This window comes from Salvelinus namaycush, chromosome 39 (genome assembly GCF_016432855.1).
Source record: "Salvelinus namaycush isolate Seneca chromosome 39, SaNama_1.0, whole genome shotgun sequence".
Taxonomy (NCBI): domain Eukaryota; kingdom Metazoa; phylum Chordata; class Actinopteri; order Salmoniformes; family Salmonidae; genus Salvelinus; species Salvelinus namaycush.
This window is the reverse complement of record NC_052345.1, coordinates 22264524-22286513: the sequence shown is the minus strand read 5'-3', so window position 1 is coordinate 22286513 and position 21990 is coordinate 22264524. Positions and strand designations below refer to the sequence as shown.

At 42.8% G+C, this 21990-nt stretch overlaps 2 protein-coding genes across 7 annotated transcripts in view; one reads left to right on the top strand and one right to left on the bottom strand.

The window, feature by feature from the left end:
• Positions 1-8792, top strand: part of zgc:172076 — a 27762-nt gene extending 18970 nt beyond the window's left edge. Inside the window, exons 4-8 of the mRNA XM_038978946.1 lie at positions 1252-1384; positions 2346-2502; positions 3184-3307; positions 6841-7030; positions 8632-8792. Coding sequence (XP_038834874.1) covers positions 1252-1384; positions 2346-2502; positions 3184-3307; positions 6841-7030; positions 8632-8792 — 765 coding nt within the window. The remainder of the gene's footprint in view (positions 1-1251; positions 1385-2345; positions 2503-3183; positions 3308-6840; positions 7031-8631) is intronic.
• A 567-nt stretch (positions 8793-9359) lies between these two features.
• Positions 9360-21990, bottom strand: part of LOC120032578 (serine/threonine-protein kinase MARK1-like) — a 99564-nt gene continuing 86933 nt past the window's right edge. For 4 of the 6 annotated variants that reach the window (XM_038978717.1, XM_038978718.1, XM_038978720.1 and 1 more), the window contains 5 exons: positions 18214-18386; positions 17773-17864; positions 17401-17562; positions 14698-14955; positions 9360-11905 (listed from right to left, as the gene is read on the bottom strand). In XM_038978717.1, coding sequence (XP_038834645.1) covers positions 11560-11905; positions 14698-14955; positions 17401-17562; positions 17773-17864; positions 18214-18386 — 1031 coding nt within the window. In that variant the 3' untranslated portion in view covers positions 9360-11559. Of the gene's footprint in view, positions 11906-12486; positions 12532-14697; positions 14956-17400; positions 17563-17772; positions 17865-18213; positions 18387-21990 lie in introns of all 6 variants that reach the window. The other 2 variants (XM_038978722.1, XM_038978719.1) reach the window with 2 other exon arrangements.

Here is a 21990-nt window from a genome sequence, read left to right as displayed (position 1 = left end):
TTGAGGGAAACCTGTTTCAGTTTCCCAGTCCCTGCTGATGAAAAACCTCCCCACAGCACAATGTTGCCACCACCATGCTTCACTGTGGGGATGGTGTTCTCGGGGTAATGAGAAGTGTTGGGTTTGCGTCAGACATCGCTTTTCTTGATGGCCAAAAAGCTCAATTTTAGTCTCATCTGACATGAGTACGTTCTTCCATATGTTTGGGGAGTCTCCCACATGCCTTTTGGCGACCACCAAACTTGTTTGCTTTAATTTTTTCTTTAAGCAATGACTTTTTTCTGACCACTCTTCTGTAAAGCCCAGCTCTGTGGAGTGTACGGCTTAAAGTGGTCCTATGGACAGATACTCCAATCTCCGCTGTGGAGCTTTGCAGCCCCTTCAGGTTTATCTTTGGTCTCTTTGTTGCCTCTCTGATTAATGCCCTCCTTGCCTGGTCTGTGAGTTTTGGCGGGCGGCCCTCTCTTGGCAGGTTTGTTGTGGTGCCATATTCTTTCCATTTTTTAATAATGGATTGAAATGGTGCTCCGTGGGATGTTCAAAGTTTCGGATATTTTTTTATAACCCAACCCTGATCTGTACTTCTCCACAACTTTGTCCCTGACCTGTTTGGAGAGCTCCTTGGTCTTCATGGTGCCGCTTGCTTAGTGGTGTTGCAGACTCTGGGGCCTTTCAGAACAGGTGTATTTGTACTGAGATCATGTGACAGATCATGTGACACTCAGATTGCAGACAGGTGGACTTTATTTAACTAATTGTGACTTCTGAAGGTAATTGGTTGCACCAGATCTTATTTAGGGGCTTCATAGCAAAGGGGGTGAATACATATGCACGCACCACTTTTCCGTTTTTTATTTTGTGGAATTTGAAACATGTAATTTTTTTTCCATTTCACTTCACCAATTTGAACTATTTTTGTGTAAGTCCATTACAGGAAATCCAAATAAAAATCCATTTCAATTACAGTTTGTAATGCCAGAAAATAGTAAAAACGCCAAGGGGGATGCATACTTTTGCAAGGCACTGTATGTAGGGCATTGTGGCATAACATTCCAATAGTGTTACCCAGTACATCCGTATCAGATGTGTTAATTTAAATGTGTTTAAATGCATTTATGGCTCGCTTTGTCCTTCGCTCTCTCTCTGTGTGTGTATGGCTGGCTGATTAATGTATACTCTGTGTGTGTGTGTGTGTGTGTGTGTGTGTGTGTGTGTGTGTGTGTGTGTGTGTGTGTGTGTCTGTGTGTGTAGGGAGGTGATGATTTTGACCGTGATTACGCCTTGAGCTGCGAGGTGAGTGTGGTGCGCGGTGTGGATGACTTCGGCTTTCCGACACACTGCAGCCGGGGAGAACGTAGACAGCTCTTCATGCTGGCCAAGAAAGGTACTGTGTGCTCTGATCTACAGTAACAACAATAGCACATATTACATACAGCGCAGGTTTGATGTCAATTCCAATGAAATTATTGAATTCAGTCATGAAGTGGATAAATTTACTTGGAATTAAATTCACATTTTTAAATCTTCAAGTTATGGAATTGAATTAAATTGGAATTATAAAAACATTATCTTTGAAATTGAAATTCAATATTCCTACATTTCCCAGTTAATGGAATTAATGCACAGAGTATCAAAAATGTACTGTAGGATTTGTTTTTAGTAATTTCAACCTCTATTCCTATATTTACAGTATAGCTAAATTAGACATAAATTAGAATTAGAATTGTTGGGGATAATATTGAATTGGGAATTCAATTACTGGAATTGACCGAACATTGGAATTCAGAGGAATTGAATTTTCTCTGAATTCAAAGACTGACCTGGAATTTGAATTGAATTAAATGGAGTTTACAGGGAGCAAGAACTGAATTAAAATGTAATTTGTGGAATTGACCCCAACTCTGATACAGCGTGATACTTTATCCTCAATTAAAACAAAATGTAATTGAGCTCATTAACTCCAGCAGTTTAAGTTGATATGTTTTAGGCTATTCATTTACATGTAAAAGAATAACAGTGAATATGAGGGCTGCTATCAATTTTAATAATCTTGAGGACACCAAGCAAAAGCAATCAATGCTCCTTCTCACATAGTAGTTTCAAGTAACATTGTAATGGTACATGGAGTCAGAAGGAGGATACACTAATTCAGGGGTGCACAGCTCAAGGCTGGTTTTTCGCTTCACCAAATTGATGTTACTGAATGGCCCAAATAGAAATCAGACACTAGCTAAAAGGCAAGGACAAAAATCTGCTGAACTGCTGTCATCGAAGAATGGAGCAGAGCATCCCTGCACTAACCAATCAGACCTATAGCAAACATGATTGATTGACACTTCTTTCAGCTCTGGACCAATTGGCAGAGGAGTTGCCAGGGAAGCTGTACTCAAGGGCAGAACTGTCACATGACAAAGAAGACAAGGGAGTGACCGTGGGAGCCCCTTCCCTTTCCCAGTTGAGGAACGGGGTGGCCCGTGACTGGCCTGACTCCAGAGCTGTATGGTCAGTGCTGCTCTTTAAGTGCCACTGGCATGTTCCCTTCTTTACAACCTAAATAATTCATTGTGTGTGTTGTTGGCCTTTTTATGCACTAAGATTCTTTGTGCAATGAAAAAATACGTAAATATGATGTAATGTTCACACGTTAATGTTGCAATAACTGCTCTCGGGTCTGTTTTGCCTTTTAGTCCACAGTAGTTGTAAACTGGAAGGAGAAGTAACACAACTGCTCTACGGCCTGTTTTGCCATTAACACAGTTCGTTACTAATCTAGTGGAGAAGTGAGGCAGTGCGCTCTTCTTGTAAGTATAGGAGTAAATCCTCATGAATACCTGTTTAAATACATCCCATAGTATTCAAACCATTTTAAAGAAGCACCAAAAAATGCCATGGTGTCACAAACCCAGCTGATTCTGTAGCTCGACCCAGGTCCTGTGGTTAATCAATATGACTCAAACAGTACAACCAAAAGTTAGATGGTGCCTTTTCACGATGGGCCTTCTAACAGATTAAAGCTATGTTTCCAGCAAAACAGCAGCACACCCACTTGTTTTAGTATATAGCTGAGGGACGAGGCTATATCCAACTACTCTCACGTTCATAGACAGCGCTCTAGATGCAAGGACTGGCCTTGTAACTCCATTGAACAATGCTACTGTTGTGATGACCATTACCACTCTGCAGGATCAGTAAAGACGGGACCCTGGCGGTATGGGTCAACATTGACGACCACCTCAGATTGGTGACCACGCGAGATGACGCCAACATTGCAGAGGCCTTCCAATGTATCTGTGTCAATATCCTTAAGGTTGGTGCCCTCGGAAGACACAGATCCTGAATGCATGATTACCTTAAAGTGGAACTGACAGCATTTTAGCACCATGAAATCGTATTCAGATCAGTTCATATACACCAAGGACGAATATGAGTTTTTTTAAGCGAGCACTTTTTTATTGTTATTGTTTTTATTGTAATAATATTGTTGCATATCAATACAGGGACATTCCGGTGAATACAATGAAAAAAATTCAATAATAGAACACCAGGCGAACCCCCCCCCCCCCCCCCCAAAAAAGGAATAATTCAAGACATCATTAATATGTGACAAGACAATGAGACATTAACAGACATTCAGAGACATGACTTCTAATCATTTGTCCAACTTAAGTTTCACAAGTTTCAGGGATTTTTACAATTGTAACAGTTCAATGAAAAAAAACTAGAAAATAAGGAATTTTTCCACCACATTTACATTTGTGAATATAATATTTGGCCAAGAGATTAATAATGTTAATAAAATAGTTATGAACGGAATAACAAGGATATGTATAATGCCATTTAACATCAAAGGTAAACATAGGTAATTCTAGAGATTTCATACACAACCATTCATGAAAGTGTAACGGATGTGAAATGGCTAGCTAGTTAGCGGTGGTGCGCGCTAATAGCCTTTCAATCGGTGACGTCACTTGCTCTGAGACCTTGAAGTAGTGGTTCCCCTTGCTCTGCAAGGGCCGCGGCTTTTGTGGAGCGATGGGTAACGATGCTTCGTGGGTGACTGTTGTTGATGTGTGCAGAGGGTCCCTGGTTCGGGCGCGGGGATGGACTAAAGTTATACTGTTACAAAAGCACTTAGACATGGTCATTTACAAGTTTTTCATGAATTATTTAAATGTTTGGGAATTACGTATACTAAGGCATTTGTGAAAATGCTATAGCAACATTGAGTGGGAACGCGGCCGTGAGCTTGGACTATGAAGACACACTGCAGTAAATACAACCTAATAAAAACATCTGTATCGTCCAGGACCAGTCTACGCAAATCGATGCGCCAAAGCCAATCCGATCTAGTCTGACCATTTTACTCGCCCTAGCAGAGCTGGTTAGGCGCTTCACATGTTATCTAGAGCGTTCGTGACTAACTATTACCAAAGATTGTTATAACTAAATCAATATAAACCACAGTTTGTCGTTTCAAATGGAAACAAATGAGTCATAGTTGGAAGAACAAGCAAGGAGGTTGGCAGAGACAAGCTAGCGAGATCCTATTCACGCACTCCAGCATATTTTCTTTAGGGAACGCATAGCCTGCGAATTGCAATAACGCAATTCGCCTTTGCACCCCGGCCCTTCTACACAACGCAATTTGAAAAATAAATCGGCCAAAATCCATCTCGTTCCATCTTCTCCCACTGCCTGCTACTGGGCTTCCTTTAACTACCATTTGGTAATGAGTGTAAACGCCAAGCGGATGCCTCACATTTATACATCAAGTGAAATATATCTGTCTCATTGTTCTAGCTGTGTTATTACTTTCTTCGCCCGTTTACTGACACCGATCATATTGAGCGGATATTGCGCATTCGTAAATTCATCAGCTATTCTGCGCTCTGGGACATAGACGAGAGCACTCTGAAATCGGAGTAGATAAAATAGCCAGAGTGAATTTGCGAACGCAAGAGATAAGTTAACTGAATAACAGTCGTTCAAGTTATTGCTAGCTAACCAAATGATACCTGCATCTCTAGCTGTGTATAGGCACCGAAAAACGATATGGAGGGGAAAAAGTCAGTCACTCACTCCTCCAATGACATTACATCCTCCTAGCAGCTAGCTAGCTAGCTAGCTATCTAGCTAACGTTAGACTCCGTAATTTAAGTGTTGGTCCCATGTTTCATCAGCTGAAATAAAAGATGCCAGGAATGTTCCATAGCTCAAAAAGCTTATTTGTCTCAGATTGTGCACAAATTTCTTTACACCCCTGTTAGTGAGCATTTCTCCTTTGCCAAGACAATCCATCCACCTAACAGGTGTGGCATATTAAGAAGCTGATTAAATAGCATGATCATTACACAGGTGCACCTTGTGCGGGGGACAATAAAAGGCCACTAAAATGTGCAGTCTGTCACACAATACAATGCCACAGATGTCTCAAGTTGCTGACTGCAGGAATGTCCACCAGAGCAGTTGCTGGAGAATTTAATTGACAGTTTTAGAGAATTTGGCAGTACATCCAACCGGCCTCACAACCGCAGACCACGTGTAACCATGCCAGCCCAGGACCTCCAAAAGCAGGGACACATCGACAACAGCCACCCTCGAAGCATCGTTACCCATCGCTCCACAAAAGCCTTGCAGAGCAAGGGGAACAACTACTTCAAGGTCTCAGAGCGAGTGACGTCACCGATTGAAACGCTATTAGCGCGCACCCTGCTAACTAGCTAGCCATTTCACATCAGTTACACCAGCCTAATCTCGGGAGTTGATAGGCTTGAAGTCATAAACAGCGCAATGCTTGAAGCACAGCGAAGAGCTGCTGGCAAATGTACTAAAGTGCTGTTTGAATGAATGCTTACGAGCATGCTGCTGCCTACCACCGCTCAGTCTGCTCTATCAAATATCAAATCATAGACTTAATTCTAACATAATAACACACAGAAATACGAACCTTAGGTCATTAATATGGTCAAATCCGGAAACTATCATTTCGAAAATAAAATGTTTATTCTTTCAGTGAAATACGGAACCGTTCCGTATTTTATCTAACGGGTGGCATCCATAAGTCTAAATATTGCTGTTACATTGCACAACCTTCAATGTTATGTCATAATTACGTAAAATTCTGGAAAATTAGTTTGCAACGAGCCAGGCGGTCCAAACTGTTGCATATACCCTGACTCTGCGTGCAATGAACGCAAGAGAAGTGACACAATTTCCCTAGTTTAATATTGCCTGCTAACATGAATTTCTTTTAACTAAATATGCAGGTTTAAAAATATATACTTCTGTGTATTGATTTTAAGAAAGGCATTGATGTTTATGGTTAGGTACATTCGTGCAACGATTATGATTTTTTTTGCAAATGCGCTTTTGTTAAATCATCCCCCGTTTGGCTATGATTTAATGATAAATTAACAGGCACCGCGTCGATTATATGCAACGCAGGACAAGCTAGATAAACTAGTAATATCATCAACCGTGTGTAGTTAACTAGTGATTATGTTAAGATTGATTGTTTTTTATAAGATACATTTAATGCTAGCTAGAACCTTACCTTGGCTCCTTGCTGAACTCGCATAACAGGTAGTCAGCCTGTCACGCAGTCTCCTCGTGGAGTGCAATGTAATCGGCCATAATCGGTGCCCAAAAATGCAGATTATCGATTGTTATGAAAACTTGAAATCGTCCCTAATTAAAATCGGCCATTCGTCTTCCGATTAATCGGTCGACCTCTAGCATGGATGTCCAATCCAAACTTCTGTGGTGGTGAAAAAAACAAGTCTATTAATAGAAATGTAATGGGGCAAAGCTAATGAGCTATGACCATCTCTTGTTGTCCAGTTGGAGGCGCTGTACAAAAAGCTGAGGCACCCATTCATCTGGAAGCAGCAGCTTGGATGGGTAGTGAGCTCTCCAGCAGATGTGGGGACCGGCCTGAGGGCTAGCGTTCGTGTCAAGCTGCAACACCTGCCCAGACACAAACGCCTGGAAGACGTCCTCAACAGACTGCGCCTCCGCATGGACAACACCGGTAATGCAGATGGACGGGCTGAAATTATTTTAGTGAAAACTAAATTTGAGTAAAAAATAAATCCATTCTGAATTTCAGCGCTTCCTTGGCACATTTGACAGGGTTTTTGTACAATTGGCATTGGTAAAACATATATAGGTCATGAATCATTCTTCTAGATATTCTGATTAGTATAACTCTAGGTGTAATATACACTATATATACACAAAAGTATGTGGACGTCCCTTCAAATTAGTGGATGCGGCTATTTCAGCTACACCCATTGCTGACAGGTGTATAAAATCGAGCACATAACCATGCAATCTCCATAGACAAACAGGAGAAGGGGCTTACTGAAGAGCTCAGTGACTTTCAACGTGGCACCCTCAAAGAATGGCACCTGTCCAACATGTCAGTTCGTCAAATTTCAGCCCTGCTAGAGCTGCCCCAGTCAACCAAGTGCTGTTATTGTGAAGTGGAAACATCTTGGAGCAACAACAGAAAAAACGCGAAGTGGTAGGCCACACAAGCTCACAGAACGGGACCGCCGAGTGCTGAAGCGCATAAAAATTGTCTGTCCTCAGTTGCAACACTCACTACCGAGTTCCAAACTGCCTATGCAAGCAACGTCAGCACAAGAACTGTTCGTCGGGAGCTTCATGAAATGGGTTTCCATTGCTGAGCAGTCGCACACAAGCCTATGATCACCATGCGCAATGCCAAGCGTCGGCTGGAGTTGTGTAAAGCTTGCCGCCATTGGACTCTGGAGCAGTGGAAACACGTTCTCTAGAGTAATGAGTCACACTTCACCATCTGGCAGCCCGACGGACAAATCTGGGTTTTCGGATGCCAGGAGAACTCTACCTGCACAAATGCATAGTGCCAAATGTAAAGTTTGGTAGAGGAGGAATAATGGTCTTGGGCTGTTTTTCATGTTTCGGACTAGGCTCCTTAGTTCCAGTGAAGGGAAATCTTAATGCTACAGCATACAATGACATTCTAGAACGATTCTGTGCTTCCTACTTTGTGGCAACAGTTTGGGGAAGGCCCTTTCCTGTTCTAGCTTGACAACGCCCCCATGCACAAAGTGAGGTCCATACAGAAATGTTTTGTCGCGATCGGCGTGGAAGAACTTGACTGGCCTGCACAGAGCCCTGATTTCAACCCCATCGAACACCTTTGGGATGAATTTTAACGCCGACAGTGAGCCAGGCCTAATTACCCAACATCAGTGCCCAACCTCACAAATTCTCTTGTGGGTGAATGGAAGCAAGTCCCTGCAGCAATGTTCCAACATCTAGTGGAAAGCCTACCCAGAAGAGTAGAGGCTGTTATAGCTGCAAAGGGGGGGACCAACTCCACATCAATGCCCACGATTTTGGAATAAAATGTTTGACGAACAGGTGTCCACATACTTTTAGTCATGTATTGTATAATGTGTATGTATATAGTATCTATATATGCTATAAGTTAGTTACTTTAAATTATTTTAGTTTTTTTTACAAGGATAAAAAAAATATATATACACTGCTATAATTTCCTCCAAATTGACAAGGAAGTCCTTACATACCTTACTTTAATATGGTCGAAATAACTGAAGTTTCTTACCTCTTTCTCCTTAGACTGCAGTGAGGTGTATAACATCAGTAATGCCCAGACAATCGGCTTGGACGAGGTGGGGTTCACGCAGCTAGTGGTGGATGGGGTCAAGCTGCTCATCCGCATGGAGAAGAGGTTAGAGGGTGAAGAGAAAATCGATGATCTGGTGCCTTTACAGAAGTAGAGCTGAGGAAGATGGGAGGGAAAGGCACTCCTGTCCTAATCAACACAAACTTCACATTTTAGTAGTTTGACTGGGAGCGTGCTATTGTAATACTGTACAGGGCTTTTGCGAGAATGACATATCTTGAGTTTTTCTAAAACCAACAATGTTTTAACAGCTATGTTAATGTTGATTGTACTGTGTTCTAATTAAATTAACACTGTGACATAGGTACAAAGACTTATTGCGTCAATATTGCATAAAAAAAGTAAAATACTTTTCAAAAGTTCAAAATGATGCTTATGTGCTGTATATAAAAACTGTTTGACTTAAAATATTTTTGCATAATTTCACCTGTTTGCTTTCAGTATGAAGTTTGCCATGGCCACACACATTAGGATAATCACCAGCTACAGAGCAATATATATTTCTATACAAGTTACAAAAGCTCTTTCCAGGATGTATCATTCCTCCATGTTACTCGGGTTATGTTAAACCGATTGGCTGTGAAGCCATGGTTACTCACACAAAATTGAATAGTAAATACTGGTAAACAAAATAACAAATGACACCAGACATTTGCTTGAGACTCCTTTCAAGTAAGCTTTAATATTGTGCACGAGTGAGACTGAATCTAGATGACTCGAGCTTTCCTCGCATGTATGTTGTGGTAGGAGGGGTTTAGGTGGGTGGGCGGGGTTAATGGAGATGAAAGGGGCGAGGCATCATCATTTACATTTCTTTAACACTTTCTGCTTCTCCGCTACACTTGATCTGGTAAGGCAACACAATAGACATCCTCTCTGGAAGTTGTACCGCTAACAATTAGGAATATGCATTTTTATCCCGCGTGCACTACACATCAACGTGCACTACCCCCTCCAACCCTCCCTGCTCCCATAGTGCCACAGAAAGTCAGCGGTGGAGATTTCTCGCTCAGCCTCCAGATGGGCTCAGCTTTTAACGATGTTTTCATTTATTTTTTTTGACCACTCGCCTTTGCTTTTTCCTTTCTATTGTTTGGTTTGAAATGAGGAAATAAAATGTCTGCATTCTGTTTCCATTCTCTGCGCTGCGTTAAAGGGTGCGTTCTAGGCCCATCTCTCATCTTTACAGTAATACAACACGGAATACCATTGCACAGTTGACCCTCATTACTTTTCATACAAAATAACAAGTAGAAACGTACCAGCACTAGTGGTTATTTTACGTACTCATCGCAATCACTAATTACAAAGGGGAAAAACCTAAAACAAAAATAAAAATGTGCGAAACTAGTTATATCCTATTTTTTTTCTCATACAGGTGAATGCCTCAAATACCAAGCAGCACATTAAAAAGGCATAATGTGGTGGAATAAATACAATATATTTAGCAAGAAAATAAAATTGAGCACAAAACAAGTCAGACAGGTGTCGCACAGTAACTACCAGTTAACTGCAGTTTAGAAGGGAGTAAGGGAAACAGAGGGATATAGTCACTAGCGAGGTCAAACTGCTTGTGCTTGGGAATCACTTCGCGTGAACCCTTCAAGCTTTGGGCATTCTCAAGCAGAACATGAGATATTTGAGGCAGTTATAATAATTGATGTCACTTCCTGACCTAGAATGGTGGCCGGTGCATTTATGCTACTAAAATACCATGAATAGTGTTTTGAATGGGTAGTTTTGTCCCAATATTTGTTAGAAGAGCATTTGATTATTCATTTAGCGCAATGCCAGCGAATATTTGCAACACCGTGTTTAAGACTGCATAAAGCGGACTTTATGAGAGCGGGCTTAAAATTGAGTGCAACTGAACAATTTGTGGTCCTGTTAGTCTACACTGTATATTTGGGTTCTCAAAGATAATAAAAGGACATGGTTCGTCAAATCTGACTTAGCCAACATAAGATCCCTAATGTAAACTCTATGCAATAAACAGAACATTTTAACCTGCAGTGCTAACCTCATCATTCAGCTACGCTACATGAAAGAGGATTGTGAGAATGGCCAAAATAGTGCATTAGGAGGAATGACTTGATTAGTGCTTTGGGATGTGTAGAGTTTTGCTTTTCAACACAGATCACGTCACTCGATCTCTCCTGTATTGGGAAAGGAACTTATTATCCATGAAAAGTAAAAAATAAACTCGTTTTTTTCCTTATCCTAGAATAAAAAAATGTTTTTTTCTCCCTTCTAAACATTAGACTTCAGTGGAGGCAAATAATCTACAAATATGTCAACAAGAAGGAAAGAACGCCAAATGAAAAGAAAAAAAATACAGTATGACACATTTAAACACTTTCTGTACAGAAACTCAAGACTATACAATACCTGCAGACATTATGCTGAAGAGTCCTGTTTTATACAACTCTATGAACAATACAACAAAACATTCTCTACTTTATTTTATACATGTGGAAAAAGTACCTTTGCAGTCTTTTATTTCAACCCCCTTTAAATGGTAGTTTAGTAATGGAACTGAAATGTTGCGGGCCATTGATACAAATGTTTTCATATTATTGCAATAATGGTCAGTTCTCACCTCTCGTTTTAATCAACGATTTTGTAATACAGGGGTTTGCCTTGGGGAGGGAAAATGGGAGTGTATTTTGTGTCGTTTCACCAAGCAATATGGCAGTAGCCTCGAATAGCGGTAAACTCAATATTGCGGCTGACTCTCTTGGGCCCGACACTTGGGGCGCCCGCAAACTCAAGAAACGCCAGGATTATGTCCTCTGCCCCCTCCGCTTTCAATGCTGTATGTTAATTCTCTTTAGTTTGTTTAGTCTTCTCAAAAGTCACTTTCACAGCTTGAGCTCGTTGGCCACTTTGGACGCGATATTCTTGAAGGTGATGGACGTGCCTGAGATCCGCTTGAAGCGCACGCCGTTGAGTGAGAGGCGTGGCAGCTTGCACACCTCCATCTCCCATTGGACCAGACTGTCCTGGCGGGCGTCGCCGTGCACGCAGAAGAGCATGAAGCGCTCGCGCTGCTCGTAGTCGCAGTTGTTGGCATCCAGGACCTTCCGGATCTCGCGCATCATGTCGCCGGGCTCCATGGATGAGGTAGTCTTCATGCTCCACGTGAAGCGCAGTGAACGCGGTTTGGAGTCCCGGGAACCGTCCTCCTTGGGTTCCCCTGACGCGCTCCTGGAGAGGAACAGAACACAGGCAATAGTGTTAATTGAATGGGAGATAAGTAGGTAGATGCTCTTTTTTAAAGAGTCATACGACGTGGTTGGGAGTATATAGAGTGTGCGACTATTTATTTTTCAAAGATGGAACGGGGGCATAATAGAGGATAAAAGGTCACGCACAGAACTTATATAACCCATGTGTTTGGGACCTCGTAAGACTGACAACTGAATGACTCAAATATATTTCATTCAAAGATTACGCACATATGACTTATTTCCGCGTAACACACACTCAGATCAGACACTTCTAGACAGTTTAAACACACACATGGCCCACCAAGGTCTAGCAAGAGCACGGTATTCAGGGTCACGCCACTTAGGCACAAAAAGTGCAAACACCACCGCTGTGTGACAGAGGGCATGGGGACAAAGTACACACATAACACAACACGGCAACAAAGAACAGCACAACAAGAGTGAACCGGTGACATTCTCTTTGGATCCTGAGACTAGTAGTGACCCTCATTGACATGCCATGCTTTCATTTCGAGGTTGTCGTCACTTTTTCTGCGGGCGGCTGTGTCGATGCCTCACCTTGGCGGGTCTGTACTGCCACTGGCCTCTCCTTCAACCGTGGCCCTTTGGGAAGCAATCAGAGGTCAGAGTTCAACAGAGCAGTAGAAGGGGTCGTCAGTGTACACACAGACGATGGGATGTGTGAACGTGAAAAGGAAGCGGGTGGGATGGCGTCAAACCTATGAACACACACGGCCACGCGACTCAACTCGTTCTGGGGAGGCAACTGGCGAGGACTGCCAAAAAAAACAACATGACACGTATATTGGCAAGCGAGCTAAAAACGGAGGATGATACAATGTGGAAATCATGTGAACGGAGAGAGAGATGGATGATAGAAGTCATCTACAGTACACAACACTCAAACCAAAAGGACGAAACAAGAAGAAGTCGGGAAAGTGAGTGCAGGGGTCTGCAAACTCCCAAGGCATCACAGGCAAGGCATCTCGGGAGCCTCAATCTCACTCTGTTAGTGGTGCAGGGTCAGATATGGGGGGGTGGATAATGCGGAGCGGATGTAGTGCCCCGGCACAGTGGATTTTGGGTGGGGAGGGGTTAGGGAAGGAGGGCTGGCACCAGGGCATGAATGATTGCATGTCATTGAAGAGGGCTTGGAATTGCAATGAAGAGAGGGTGTGGAGGTGAGTCATTGTGGGGGGGGGGGGGGTATAGACATGGTAACCATTCTGTGTGCTCATACCTCTGGCCAACCCTGAAAGACATAGTTCTAAAAAGAATATATATAAAAAATATGAAAGTAGTAAATTTTAAAATAAATTGTTCTTTTTTTTGTTGAGTGTAACTATGGATGGAAATGGAAAGACAGAAAAGGGTGTTGTGGGAAATGTTGTTCAATGACTTTCTCATAATGTGGCAGGCATGTACGATCAAATGGTGATGGGTCCACTGTGTCAGCAAATCGATCCCAATTTTTCATTAAGAAATTATGTGCTTAAATACACGTTACATATGCTTTTCAGCAATAACCCTAATTTCACTATGGGCCGATTGAAGGCACTAAGAACCAACTAGTTCATACCTACTACACATGGAAAGTCTGATTGACAATTGCGCTCAACAAACTATAAGAACAAAAACAAAACATTTCATCTTAAATAAAATTGATTGCACATTGATTGCTACAGTAGCATACGATGAGTGTATAGAACCTTTCAGTTATGCAGCCAGGCTGCAGTGTGATAGGTTAGTTTGTCATGCCCTAAGGGTGGAGCCCCAGGCTGGTGATGAAAAGCAGGCTCATTTTACCCAGTGCCCTTGACTGACTGCAGCACGGTCACAGATACTGCAGACTCCACACTCTCTGTGTGTGTGTGTGTGTGTGTGTGTCTGTGTGTGTGTGTGTGTGTGTGTGTGCGCGTAAGAGAGAGCGACTGCATGCATTTATGTACGCGTGTCTGTGCCTTTGCGTGTGGTCCTGCAAGTGTGTGAGCATATCTTTAAGCAGCCCACGTCTCTCTCAGACCAGAGACTGCTCACCGCAGGCTCACCTAGGGGAATAGGGCCTGGACACGACATCTGTGGGCTTAGTGCTCCGGGGTTAAGTTTCCCCTAGGAACAGATCTATGATCAGCTTTCCCTCCCCCAATCCTAACCTCAACCATTAAGTGGGAAATGCTAAACTGACCCAAGATCAGTGTCTAAGGTCAACTTCACCTGATGCAGGACTGAGAGAAAGAGGAACCCAACCACACACTATTATCCCTCTCCACGCTCAAAGCAGCCTTGTGCCTTACATGGTACCCGAGTAAAGAACTAGATATATTGACTAGTACAAAATGCGCAGCTGTTACTTTCAATATCAGATGCAAACGCTGGGTAAATATGGCCCGAAGGAAGGGAAACATGAGACATGATATGTGGCAAGGTTGGGGTCAATTCCATTTCAATAATGTCAATTCGGGAACAAAATTGTAATTGCAGTTTACTTGCTGAATTGAAATAGACTTGACCATAGTCCTGCAGTTGAGTATTGTAAATATCAGACCTGAGTCAAATACATTGTCAGATACTTTAAAATAATGGAGATGTGCCCGGTACAATGGAACCTATAGAATGGGCCCAAAATTGCCATCTCTGCTCAGCCTTGCACGCAGTTGTGGATAAATCAAGCACACCTAAAATACTTCAGGGTAGGCCATATGACTATTTGTCCCAGGTTTGGCAAACATATCGATCGGTATGGTGCATTTTCCACCCGTTTCCACTGACCTGCGGACAAACTTGGAGGTGATCTTGCTGATGATGCCCGTGGAGGTGCCCCTGCGCGCCTGGGACAGAGCCCCCGTGTCGTGGGAGAGTGTGGGCGAGGCGGGCGGACCGTTGTAGGTGGCCGAGCGGCGGTCGCGAAGTTGGGCCCCGTGGAAGGTGGAGCGGCTGGAGGAGCCGCGGGGGAAGCGAGTGCGGTCAGGCGGCGTGGCGGCCGTGCTGCTGCTGATGCTGTGCGCCGACGGCGAGGCCGTGGGAGGGCTGCGGAGGGAGAGGGGAAGAATAGGTGGAGGGAAAGAGGAAGTAGAAAGAAGATTATAGATTAGAAATATCACCTATTTCTTCCCTCACCTAATATCAAGACATTAGTAGTAATAGAACATTATACAAATAAAGTTACATCTCTGACTTTTAGGAAATAGTATCGTAGGGCAATGAAAAAACATGGACGTCCTAACAAGTCATTTCTCACAGTTCCTCAACCCTCCATTGTCTTATACCCTTGCTCAACTCTAAATTTACCCCTACCTTTAGGCACTTCATTTGACCTACAGTGAGGGAAAAAAGTATTTGATCCCCTGCTGATTTTGTACATTTGCCCACTGACAAAGAAATGATCAGTCTATAATTTTAATGGTAGGTTTATTTGAACAGTGAAAGACAGAATAACAACAAAAAAATCCAGAAAAACGCATTTCAAAAATGTTATAAATTGATTTGATGAGGGAAATAAGTATTTGACCCCCTCTCAATCAAAAAGATTTCTGGCTCCCAGGTGTCTTTTATACAGGTAACGAGCTGAGATTAGGAGCACACTCTTAAAGGGAGTGCTCCTAATCTCAGTTTCTTACCTGTATAAAAGACACCTGTCCACAGAAGCAATCAATCAATCAGATTTCAAACTCTCCACCATGGCCAAGACCAAAGAGCTCTCCAAGGATGTCAGGGACAAGATTGTAGACCTACACAAGGCTGGAATGGGCTACAAGACCATCGCCAAGCAGCTTGGTGAGAAGGTGATAACAGTTGGTGCGATTATTTGCAAATGGAAGAAACACAAAAGAACTGTCAATCTCTCTCGGCCTGGGGCTCCATGCAAGATCTCACCTCGTGGAGTTGCAATGATCATGAGAATGGTGAGAAATCAGCCCAGAACTACACGGGATGATCTTGTCAATGATCTCAAGGCAGCTGGGACCATAGTCACAAAGAAAAAAATTGGTAACACACTACGCCGTGAAGGACTGAAATTTTGCAGCGCCCGCAAGGTCCCCCTGCTCAAGAAAGCACATATACATGCCCGTCTGAAGTTTGCCAATGAACATCTGAATGATTCAGAGGACAACTGGGTGAAAGTGTTGTGGTCAGATGAGACCAAAATGGAGTTCTTTGGCATCAACTCAACTTGCCGTGTTTGGAGGAGGAGGAATGCTGCCTATGACCCCAAGAAACCATCCCCACCGTCAAACATGGAGGTGAAAACATTATGCTTTGGGGGTGTTTTTCTGCTAAGGGGACAGGACAACTTCACCGCATCAAAGGGACGATGGACGGGGCCATGTACCGTAAAATCTTGGGTGAAAACCTCCTTCCCTCAGCCAGGGTATTGAAAATGGGTCGTGGATGGGTATTCCAGCATGACAATGACCCAAAACACACGGCCAAGGCAACAAAGGAGTGGCTCAAGAAGAAGCACATTAAGGTCCTGGAGTGGCCTAGCCAGTCTCCAGACCTTAATCCCATAGAAAATCTGTAGAGGGAGCTGAAGGTTCGAGTTGCCAAACGTCAGCCTCGAAACCTTAATGACTTGAAGAAGATCTGCAAAGAGGAGTGGGACAAAATCCCTCCTGAGATGTGTGCAAACCTGGTGGCCAACTACAAGAAACGTCTGACCTCTGTGATTGCCAACAAGGGTTTTGCCACCAAGTACTAAGTCATGTTTTGCAGAGGGGTCAAATACTTATTTCCCTCATTAAAATGCAAATCAATTTATAACATTTTTGACATGTGTTTTTACAGATTTTTACAAATTACAGACTGATCATTTCTTTGTCAGTGGGCAAACTCAGCAGGGGATCAAATACTTTTTTCCCTCACTGTATATACTAGGCGGTGTCAGAGGAAGGCCCCAAAAATTGTCAGACTCCAGTCACCCAAGTCATAGACTGTTCTCTGCTACCGCACGGCAAGCGGTAACGGAGCACCAAGTCTCGGACCAAAAGGCTCCTTAACAGCTTCTACCCCCCAAGCCATAAGACTGCTGAACAACTAAACTAATCAAATGGCGACCGGACTATTTACATTGATCTCCCCCCTTTGGTTTTACACTGCTGCTACTCGCTGTTTGTTATCTATGCATAGTCACTTTACAAATGACCTCGACTAACCTGTACATTGACTCGGTACCGGTACCCCCTGTATATAGCCTCATTATTGTTATGTAAATGTGTTGTTACCTTGTGATTTTTTTTACTTTAGTTTATTTAGTAAATATCTTCTTAACTCTATTTATTGAACTGCATTGTTGGTTAAGGGCTTGTAAGTAAGCATTTCACTTTAAGGTGAAATACCTGTCGTATTCGGCGTATGTGACAAATAAAATGTGATTCGATTTTTTGATTTAGATAGGGTAGGTATTCATATAACTTGGGCCCCTTCCTATTTGGGACTTGAGCCCCTCTCACTCTCTCTAGCCCCCTAGCTCACCCCTTGTACTCTGCGTTGTCGTCTATGGGAGGCAGTGGGGACTTGATGGGGTGGCCCGACGCCGACATGGACTTGACGTGACGCGGACGGGTGGAAGGGACAGCTGAGGCTGCCCCTGACGACGGCGAGGAGCCACTGGCCGAGCCTGACATCTCAGTCAGACTGAGAGAAAGACAGCGAAAGACCGAGAGCGAGAGCAGGATGGTGAGAGAAATAAGGCGAAAGAAAGGGGTAGAGAGAGGACAAGAGCAGGGAGAGGGTCAGTTCTAGAGTCACACTCCAACGCCTATGTATTTAGGGAGGTAAACATTGTCAACAGCAATCAAAGTTGCAAACGTTATCAACAGGAATCATCCCCATCGCTCTCCTCACCTGCTGTCCTTGCCATTGGGAATGGCCATGTAGTGATCTGTGCTCGACCGCTCACACACGTACGTGTTCCTCCTGGTCATAGCGTTGCTGTTCTGTGGGTCACACACACACACACACACACACACACACACACACACACACACACACAGCCTTCAATAACTTTTTCACAATGTAGACTATTTCTGTTCTGACAGTCCCACAAAACAAAAACAATAATGGAAGCTAAGCATCTAGTGACTAGTTATGACAGTCTAGTCTGACGGGTTCTAAATTGCTTTGGGAACGACTAACTTTCCTGTACATTTTGGGATAGAAAACTACTTTGTGCCAGTCATCCCCTGCTTATTTGGAGGCAGAAACTGCTGAAACCGTAGCCCTCTGAATATGATAAAACAGATCCTGCATAGCATTTTGACCCCCAAGAGGGCACTGATTCCTCACCCCTGAGGCGGTGGATGACTTCTTCCTCTCCTGTGCCACCAGCGGCGAGGTGGGCACGTCGGCCTTGGAACCGGCCGTGCCAAGCTTGTGGGCGGCATCGCCCTTGTCGCTCTCCACGCTGTTGGCCTGCGCCCGCTTGGTGTAGGACATAGACGGGGGGATAGAGGGCGCCACTGAGGAGCCACAGAGCAATGACATGACAGTACGGACTTTATTCTTTTTTTTAAATTTAACAAGGAAGTCCCGTTGTGGTTTCCGCAGAGTTAGGGAAAATATAATTTAACTTCAGTCAATGCAGAACATTTATATAATAATGACAGTTGAAACTACATTTGGATGTTTTATTGACTGGCATCCACCTAAAATTCCTACTGGTGTTAAGTAATTAAACATGTCCATTGGATGTACTATAGTAGGCCACATGTAAAGAAAGCTCTGCTTGCACATGTTGCACACTGTTCAAGTGTAAAGGTTACTTCCTTAGGCTAATCAGTTCAACTTATAGGGATATTTCAGGATTCTGCCATCTACTTCCCCAGAGTCAGATGAACTCGTTCCGTTTGAAGGAAGTTGCCAATTGTTAACTACCGTTTAGCACAATGACTGGAAGTCTATAGAGCCCCACAGTGGAGGTGTCATAATACCCATAACACCCAGTAGTCAAACAGGGAAATTATTCCATTCCCCCCCCCCCCCCCCCCCCACAATTCATTTTTACCACAGGGAATTTTAGAAACACTGTGACGTTTTTGATAACGATGTAAATTGCTCTCGGACAAGATGACTTATCAATATATTCCATTTACTACTAGCGAAGGTGTCAGCTAGAGATGACGTGCATAGGCATGCAGGGATTTGTAGTCTTGCATGATGTCTACTTTGATGCTAATGAGTATTTTCGAATCTGAGATCGAATCCCCTTTGGTAGTGTCCATTTAAAACTTGCACAAGACATTTCACAGAATTGCCAATTGAAAGAAATGTAGCCAATTTATTCATTACTACAGTTAGCTAACAGATAGCTAATCCACAGAATCTTACCTTTGCCTCGACTCATCAGTCGCGTCCAGATCACCATGGCATTTGTAGTTCTTTATGATAACCACATTAGCAGCTGATTATTTACCCCCCCAAAAATGACATTCTACAGGCGAATATATTGATAAAAGCCACCTTGTCCTAGAGAGATTTACACAGTCCTGATTTTAAGTGTTTTTAAAATCCACTATGGGATAGATGAATGAAACCATTTCCTTGTTTGACCGCTAAGTTTTATGGTTATTATGACTTATACTGCGGTACTCTATGGGAACAGCTAGCATGCTATCTGTTTCTGTAGACAAGGGCTCTCCAACCCTGTTCCTGGAGAGCTACCCTCCTGTAGGTCTTTTAATCCAACCCCCTGATTCAGCTCATCAACCAGCTAATTACAGTGCCTTCAGAAAGTATTCATACCCCTTGACCTATTCCACATGGATTAAAATATCCCCCCTACCCATCTATACACAATACCCCAAAATGACAGAGAAAACATGTTTTTAGAAATGTTTTCAAATGTATTGAAAATGAAATGTATACAGTTGAAGTCGGAAGTTTACATACACCTTAGCCAAATACATTTAAACTCAGTTTTTCACAACTCCTGACATTTAATCCTAGTAAAGATTCCCTGTTTTACATCAGTTAGGATCACCACTTTATTTTAAGAATGTGAAATGTCAGAATAATAGTTGAGTGATTTATTTCAGCTTTTATTTCTTTCATCACATTTCCCAGTGGGTCAGAAGTTTACACACACTCAATTAGTATTTGGTAGCATTGCCTTTAAATTGTCTAACTTGGGTCAAACGTTTCAGGTAGCCTTCCACAAACTTCCCACAATTAGTTGGGTGAATTTTGGCCCATTCCTCCTGACAGAGCTGGTGTAACCTAACTGAGTCAGGTTTGTAGGCCTTCTTGCACGCACACGCTTTTTCAGTTCTGCCCACATATTTTCTATGGGATTGAGGTCAGGGCTTTGTGATGGCCACTCCAATACCTTGACTTTGTTGTCCTTAAGCCATTTTGCCACAACTTTGGAAGTATGCTTGGGGTCATTGTCCATTTGGAAGACCTAAGCTTTAACTTCCTGACTGATGTCTTGAGATGTTGCTTCAATATTTCCATATCATTTTCCTCCCTCATGATGCCATCTATTTTGTGAAGTGCACCAGTCCCTCCTGCAGCAAAGCACACCCACAACATGATGCTGCCACCCCCGTGCTACACAGATGGGATGGTGTTCTTCGGCTTGCAAGCCTCCCCCTTTTTCCTCCAAACATAACGATGGTCATTATGGCCAAACGGTTCTAGATTTGTTTCATCAGACCAGAGGACATTTCTCCAAAAAGTACGATCTTTGTGCCCATGTGCAGTTGCAAACCGTAGTCTGGCTTTTTTAAGGTGGTTTTGGAGCAGTGGATTCTTCCTTGCTGAGCGGCCTTTCAGGTTATGTCGATATAGGACTCGTTATACTGTGGATATAGATACTTTTGTACCTGTTTCCTCCAGCATCTTCACAAGGTCCTTTGCTGTTGTTCTGTGATTGATTTGCACTTTTCGCACCACAGTACGTTCATCTCTAGGAGACAGAACGCGTCTCCTTCCAGAGCGCTAAGACGGCTGCGTGGTCCCATGGTGTTTATACTTGCGTACTATTGTTTGTACAGATGAACATGGTACCTTCAGGCATTTTGAAATTGCTCCCAAGGATGAACCAGACTTGTGGAGGTCTACAATTTTTTCCCTGAGGTCTTGGCTGATTTCTTCTTGATTTTCCCTTGATGTCAAGCAAAGAGGCACTGAGTTTGAAGGTAGGCCTTGAAATACATCCACAGGTACACCTCTCCAATTTACTCAAATGATGTCAATTAGCCTATCAGACACCTCTAAAGCCATGACATCATTTTCTGGAATTTTCCAAGCTGTTTAAAAGGCACAGTCAATTTAGTGTATGTAAACTTCTGTCCCACTGGAATTGTGATACAGTGAATTATAAGTGAAATAATCTGTCTGTAAACAATTGTTGGAAAAATTACTTGTGTCATGTCCTAACCAACTTGCCAAAACTAGACATTTGTGGAGTGGTTGAAAAACAAGTTTTAATGACTCCAACATACAGTGGGGAGAACAAGTATTTGATACACTGCCGATTTTGCAGGTTTTCCTACTTACAAAGCATGTAGAGGTCTGTAATTTTTATCATAGGTACACTTCAACTGTGAGAGACGGAATCTAAAACAAAAATCCAGAAAATCACATTGCATGTGATTGATCTCTGTAATTGCAAACAAAGGTTTCTGTACCAAATATTAAGTTCTGCTTTTCTGATGTATCAAATACTTATGTCATGCAATAAAATGCAAATTAATTACTTAATCATACAATGTGATTTTCTGGATTTTTGTTTTGATTCTGTCTCTCACAGTTGAAGTGTACCTATGATAAAAATGACAGACCTCTACATGCTTTGTAAGTAGGAAAACCTGCAAAAAAATATCTTGGCCAGGTCGCAGTTGTAAATGAGGTCGCAGTTGGAATTTGTTCTCAACTAGCCTACTTGGTTAAATAAAGATTAAAAAAAAATCTCTGTCAAGTTGATTGTTGATCATTGCTAGTCAGCCATTTTCAAGTCTTGCCATAGATTTTTCAAGCCGATTCAAGTCAAAACTGTAACTAGGCCACTCAGGAAAGTTCAATGTCATCTTGTTAAGCAACTCCACAGTATATTTGGCATTG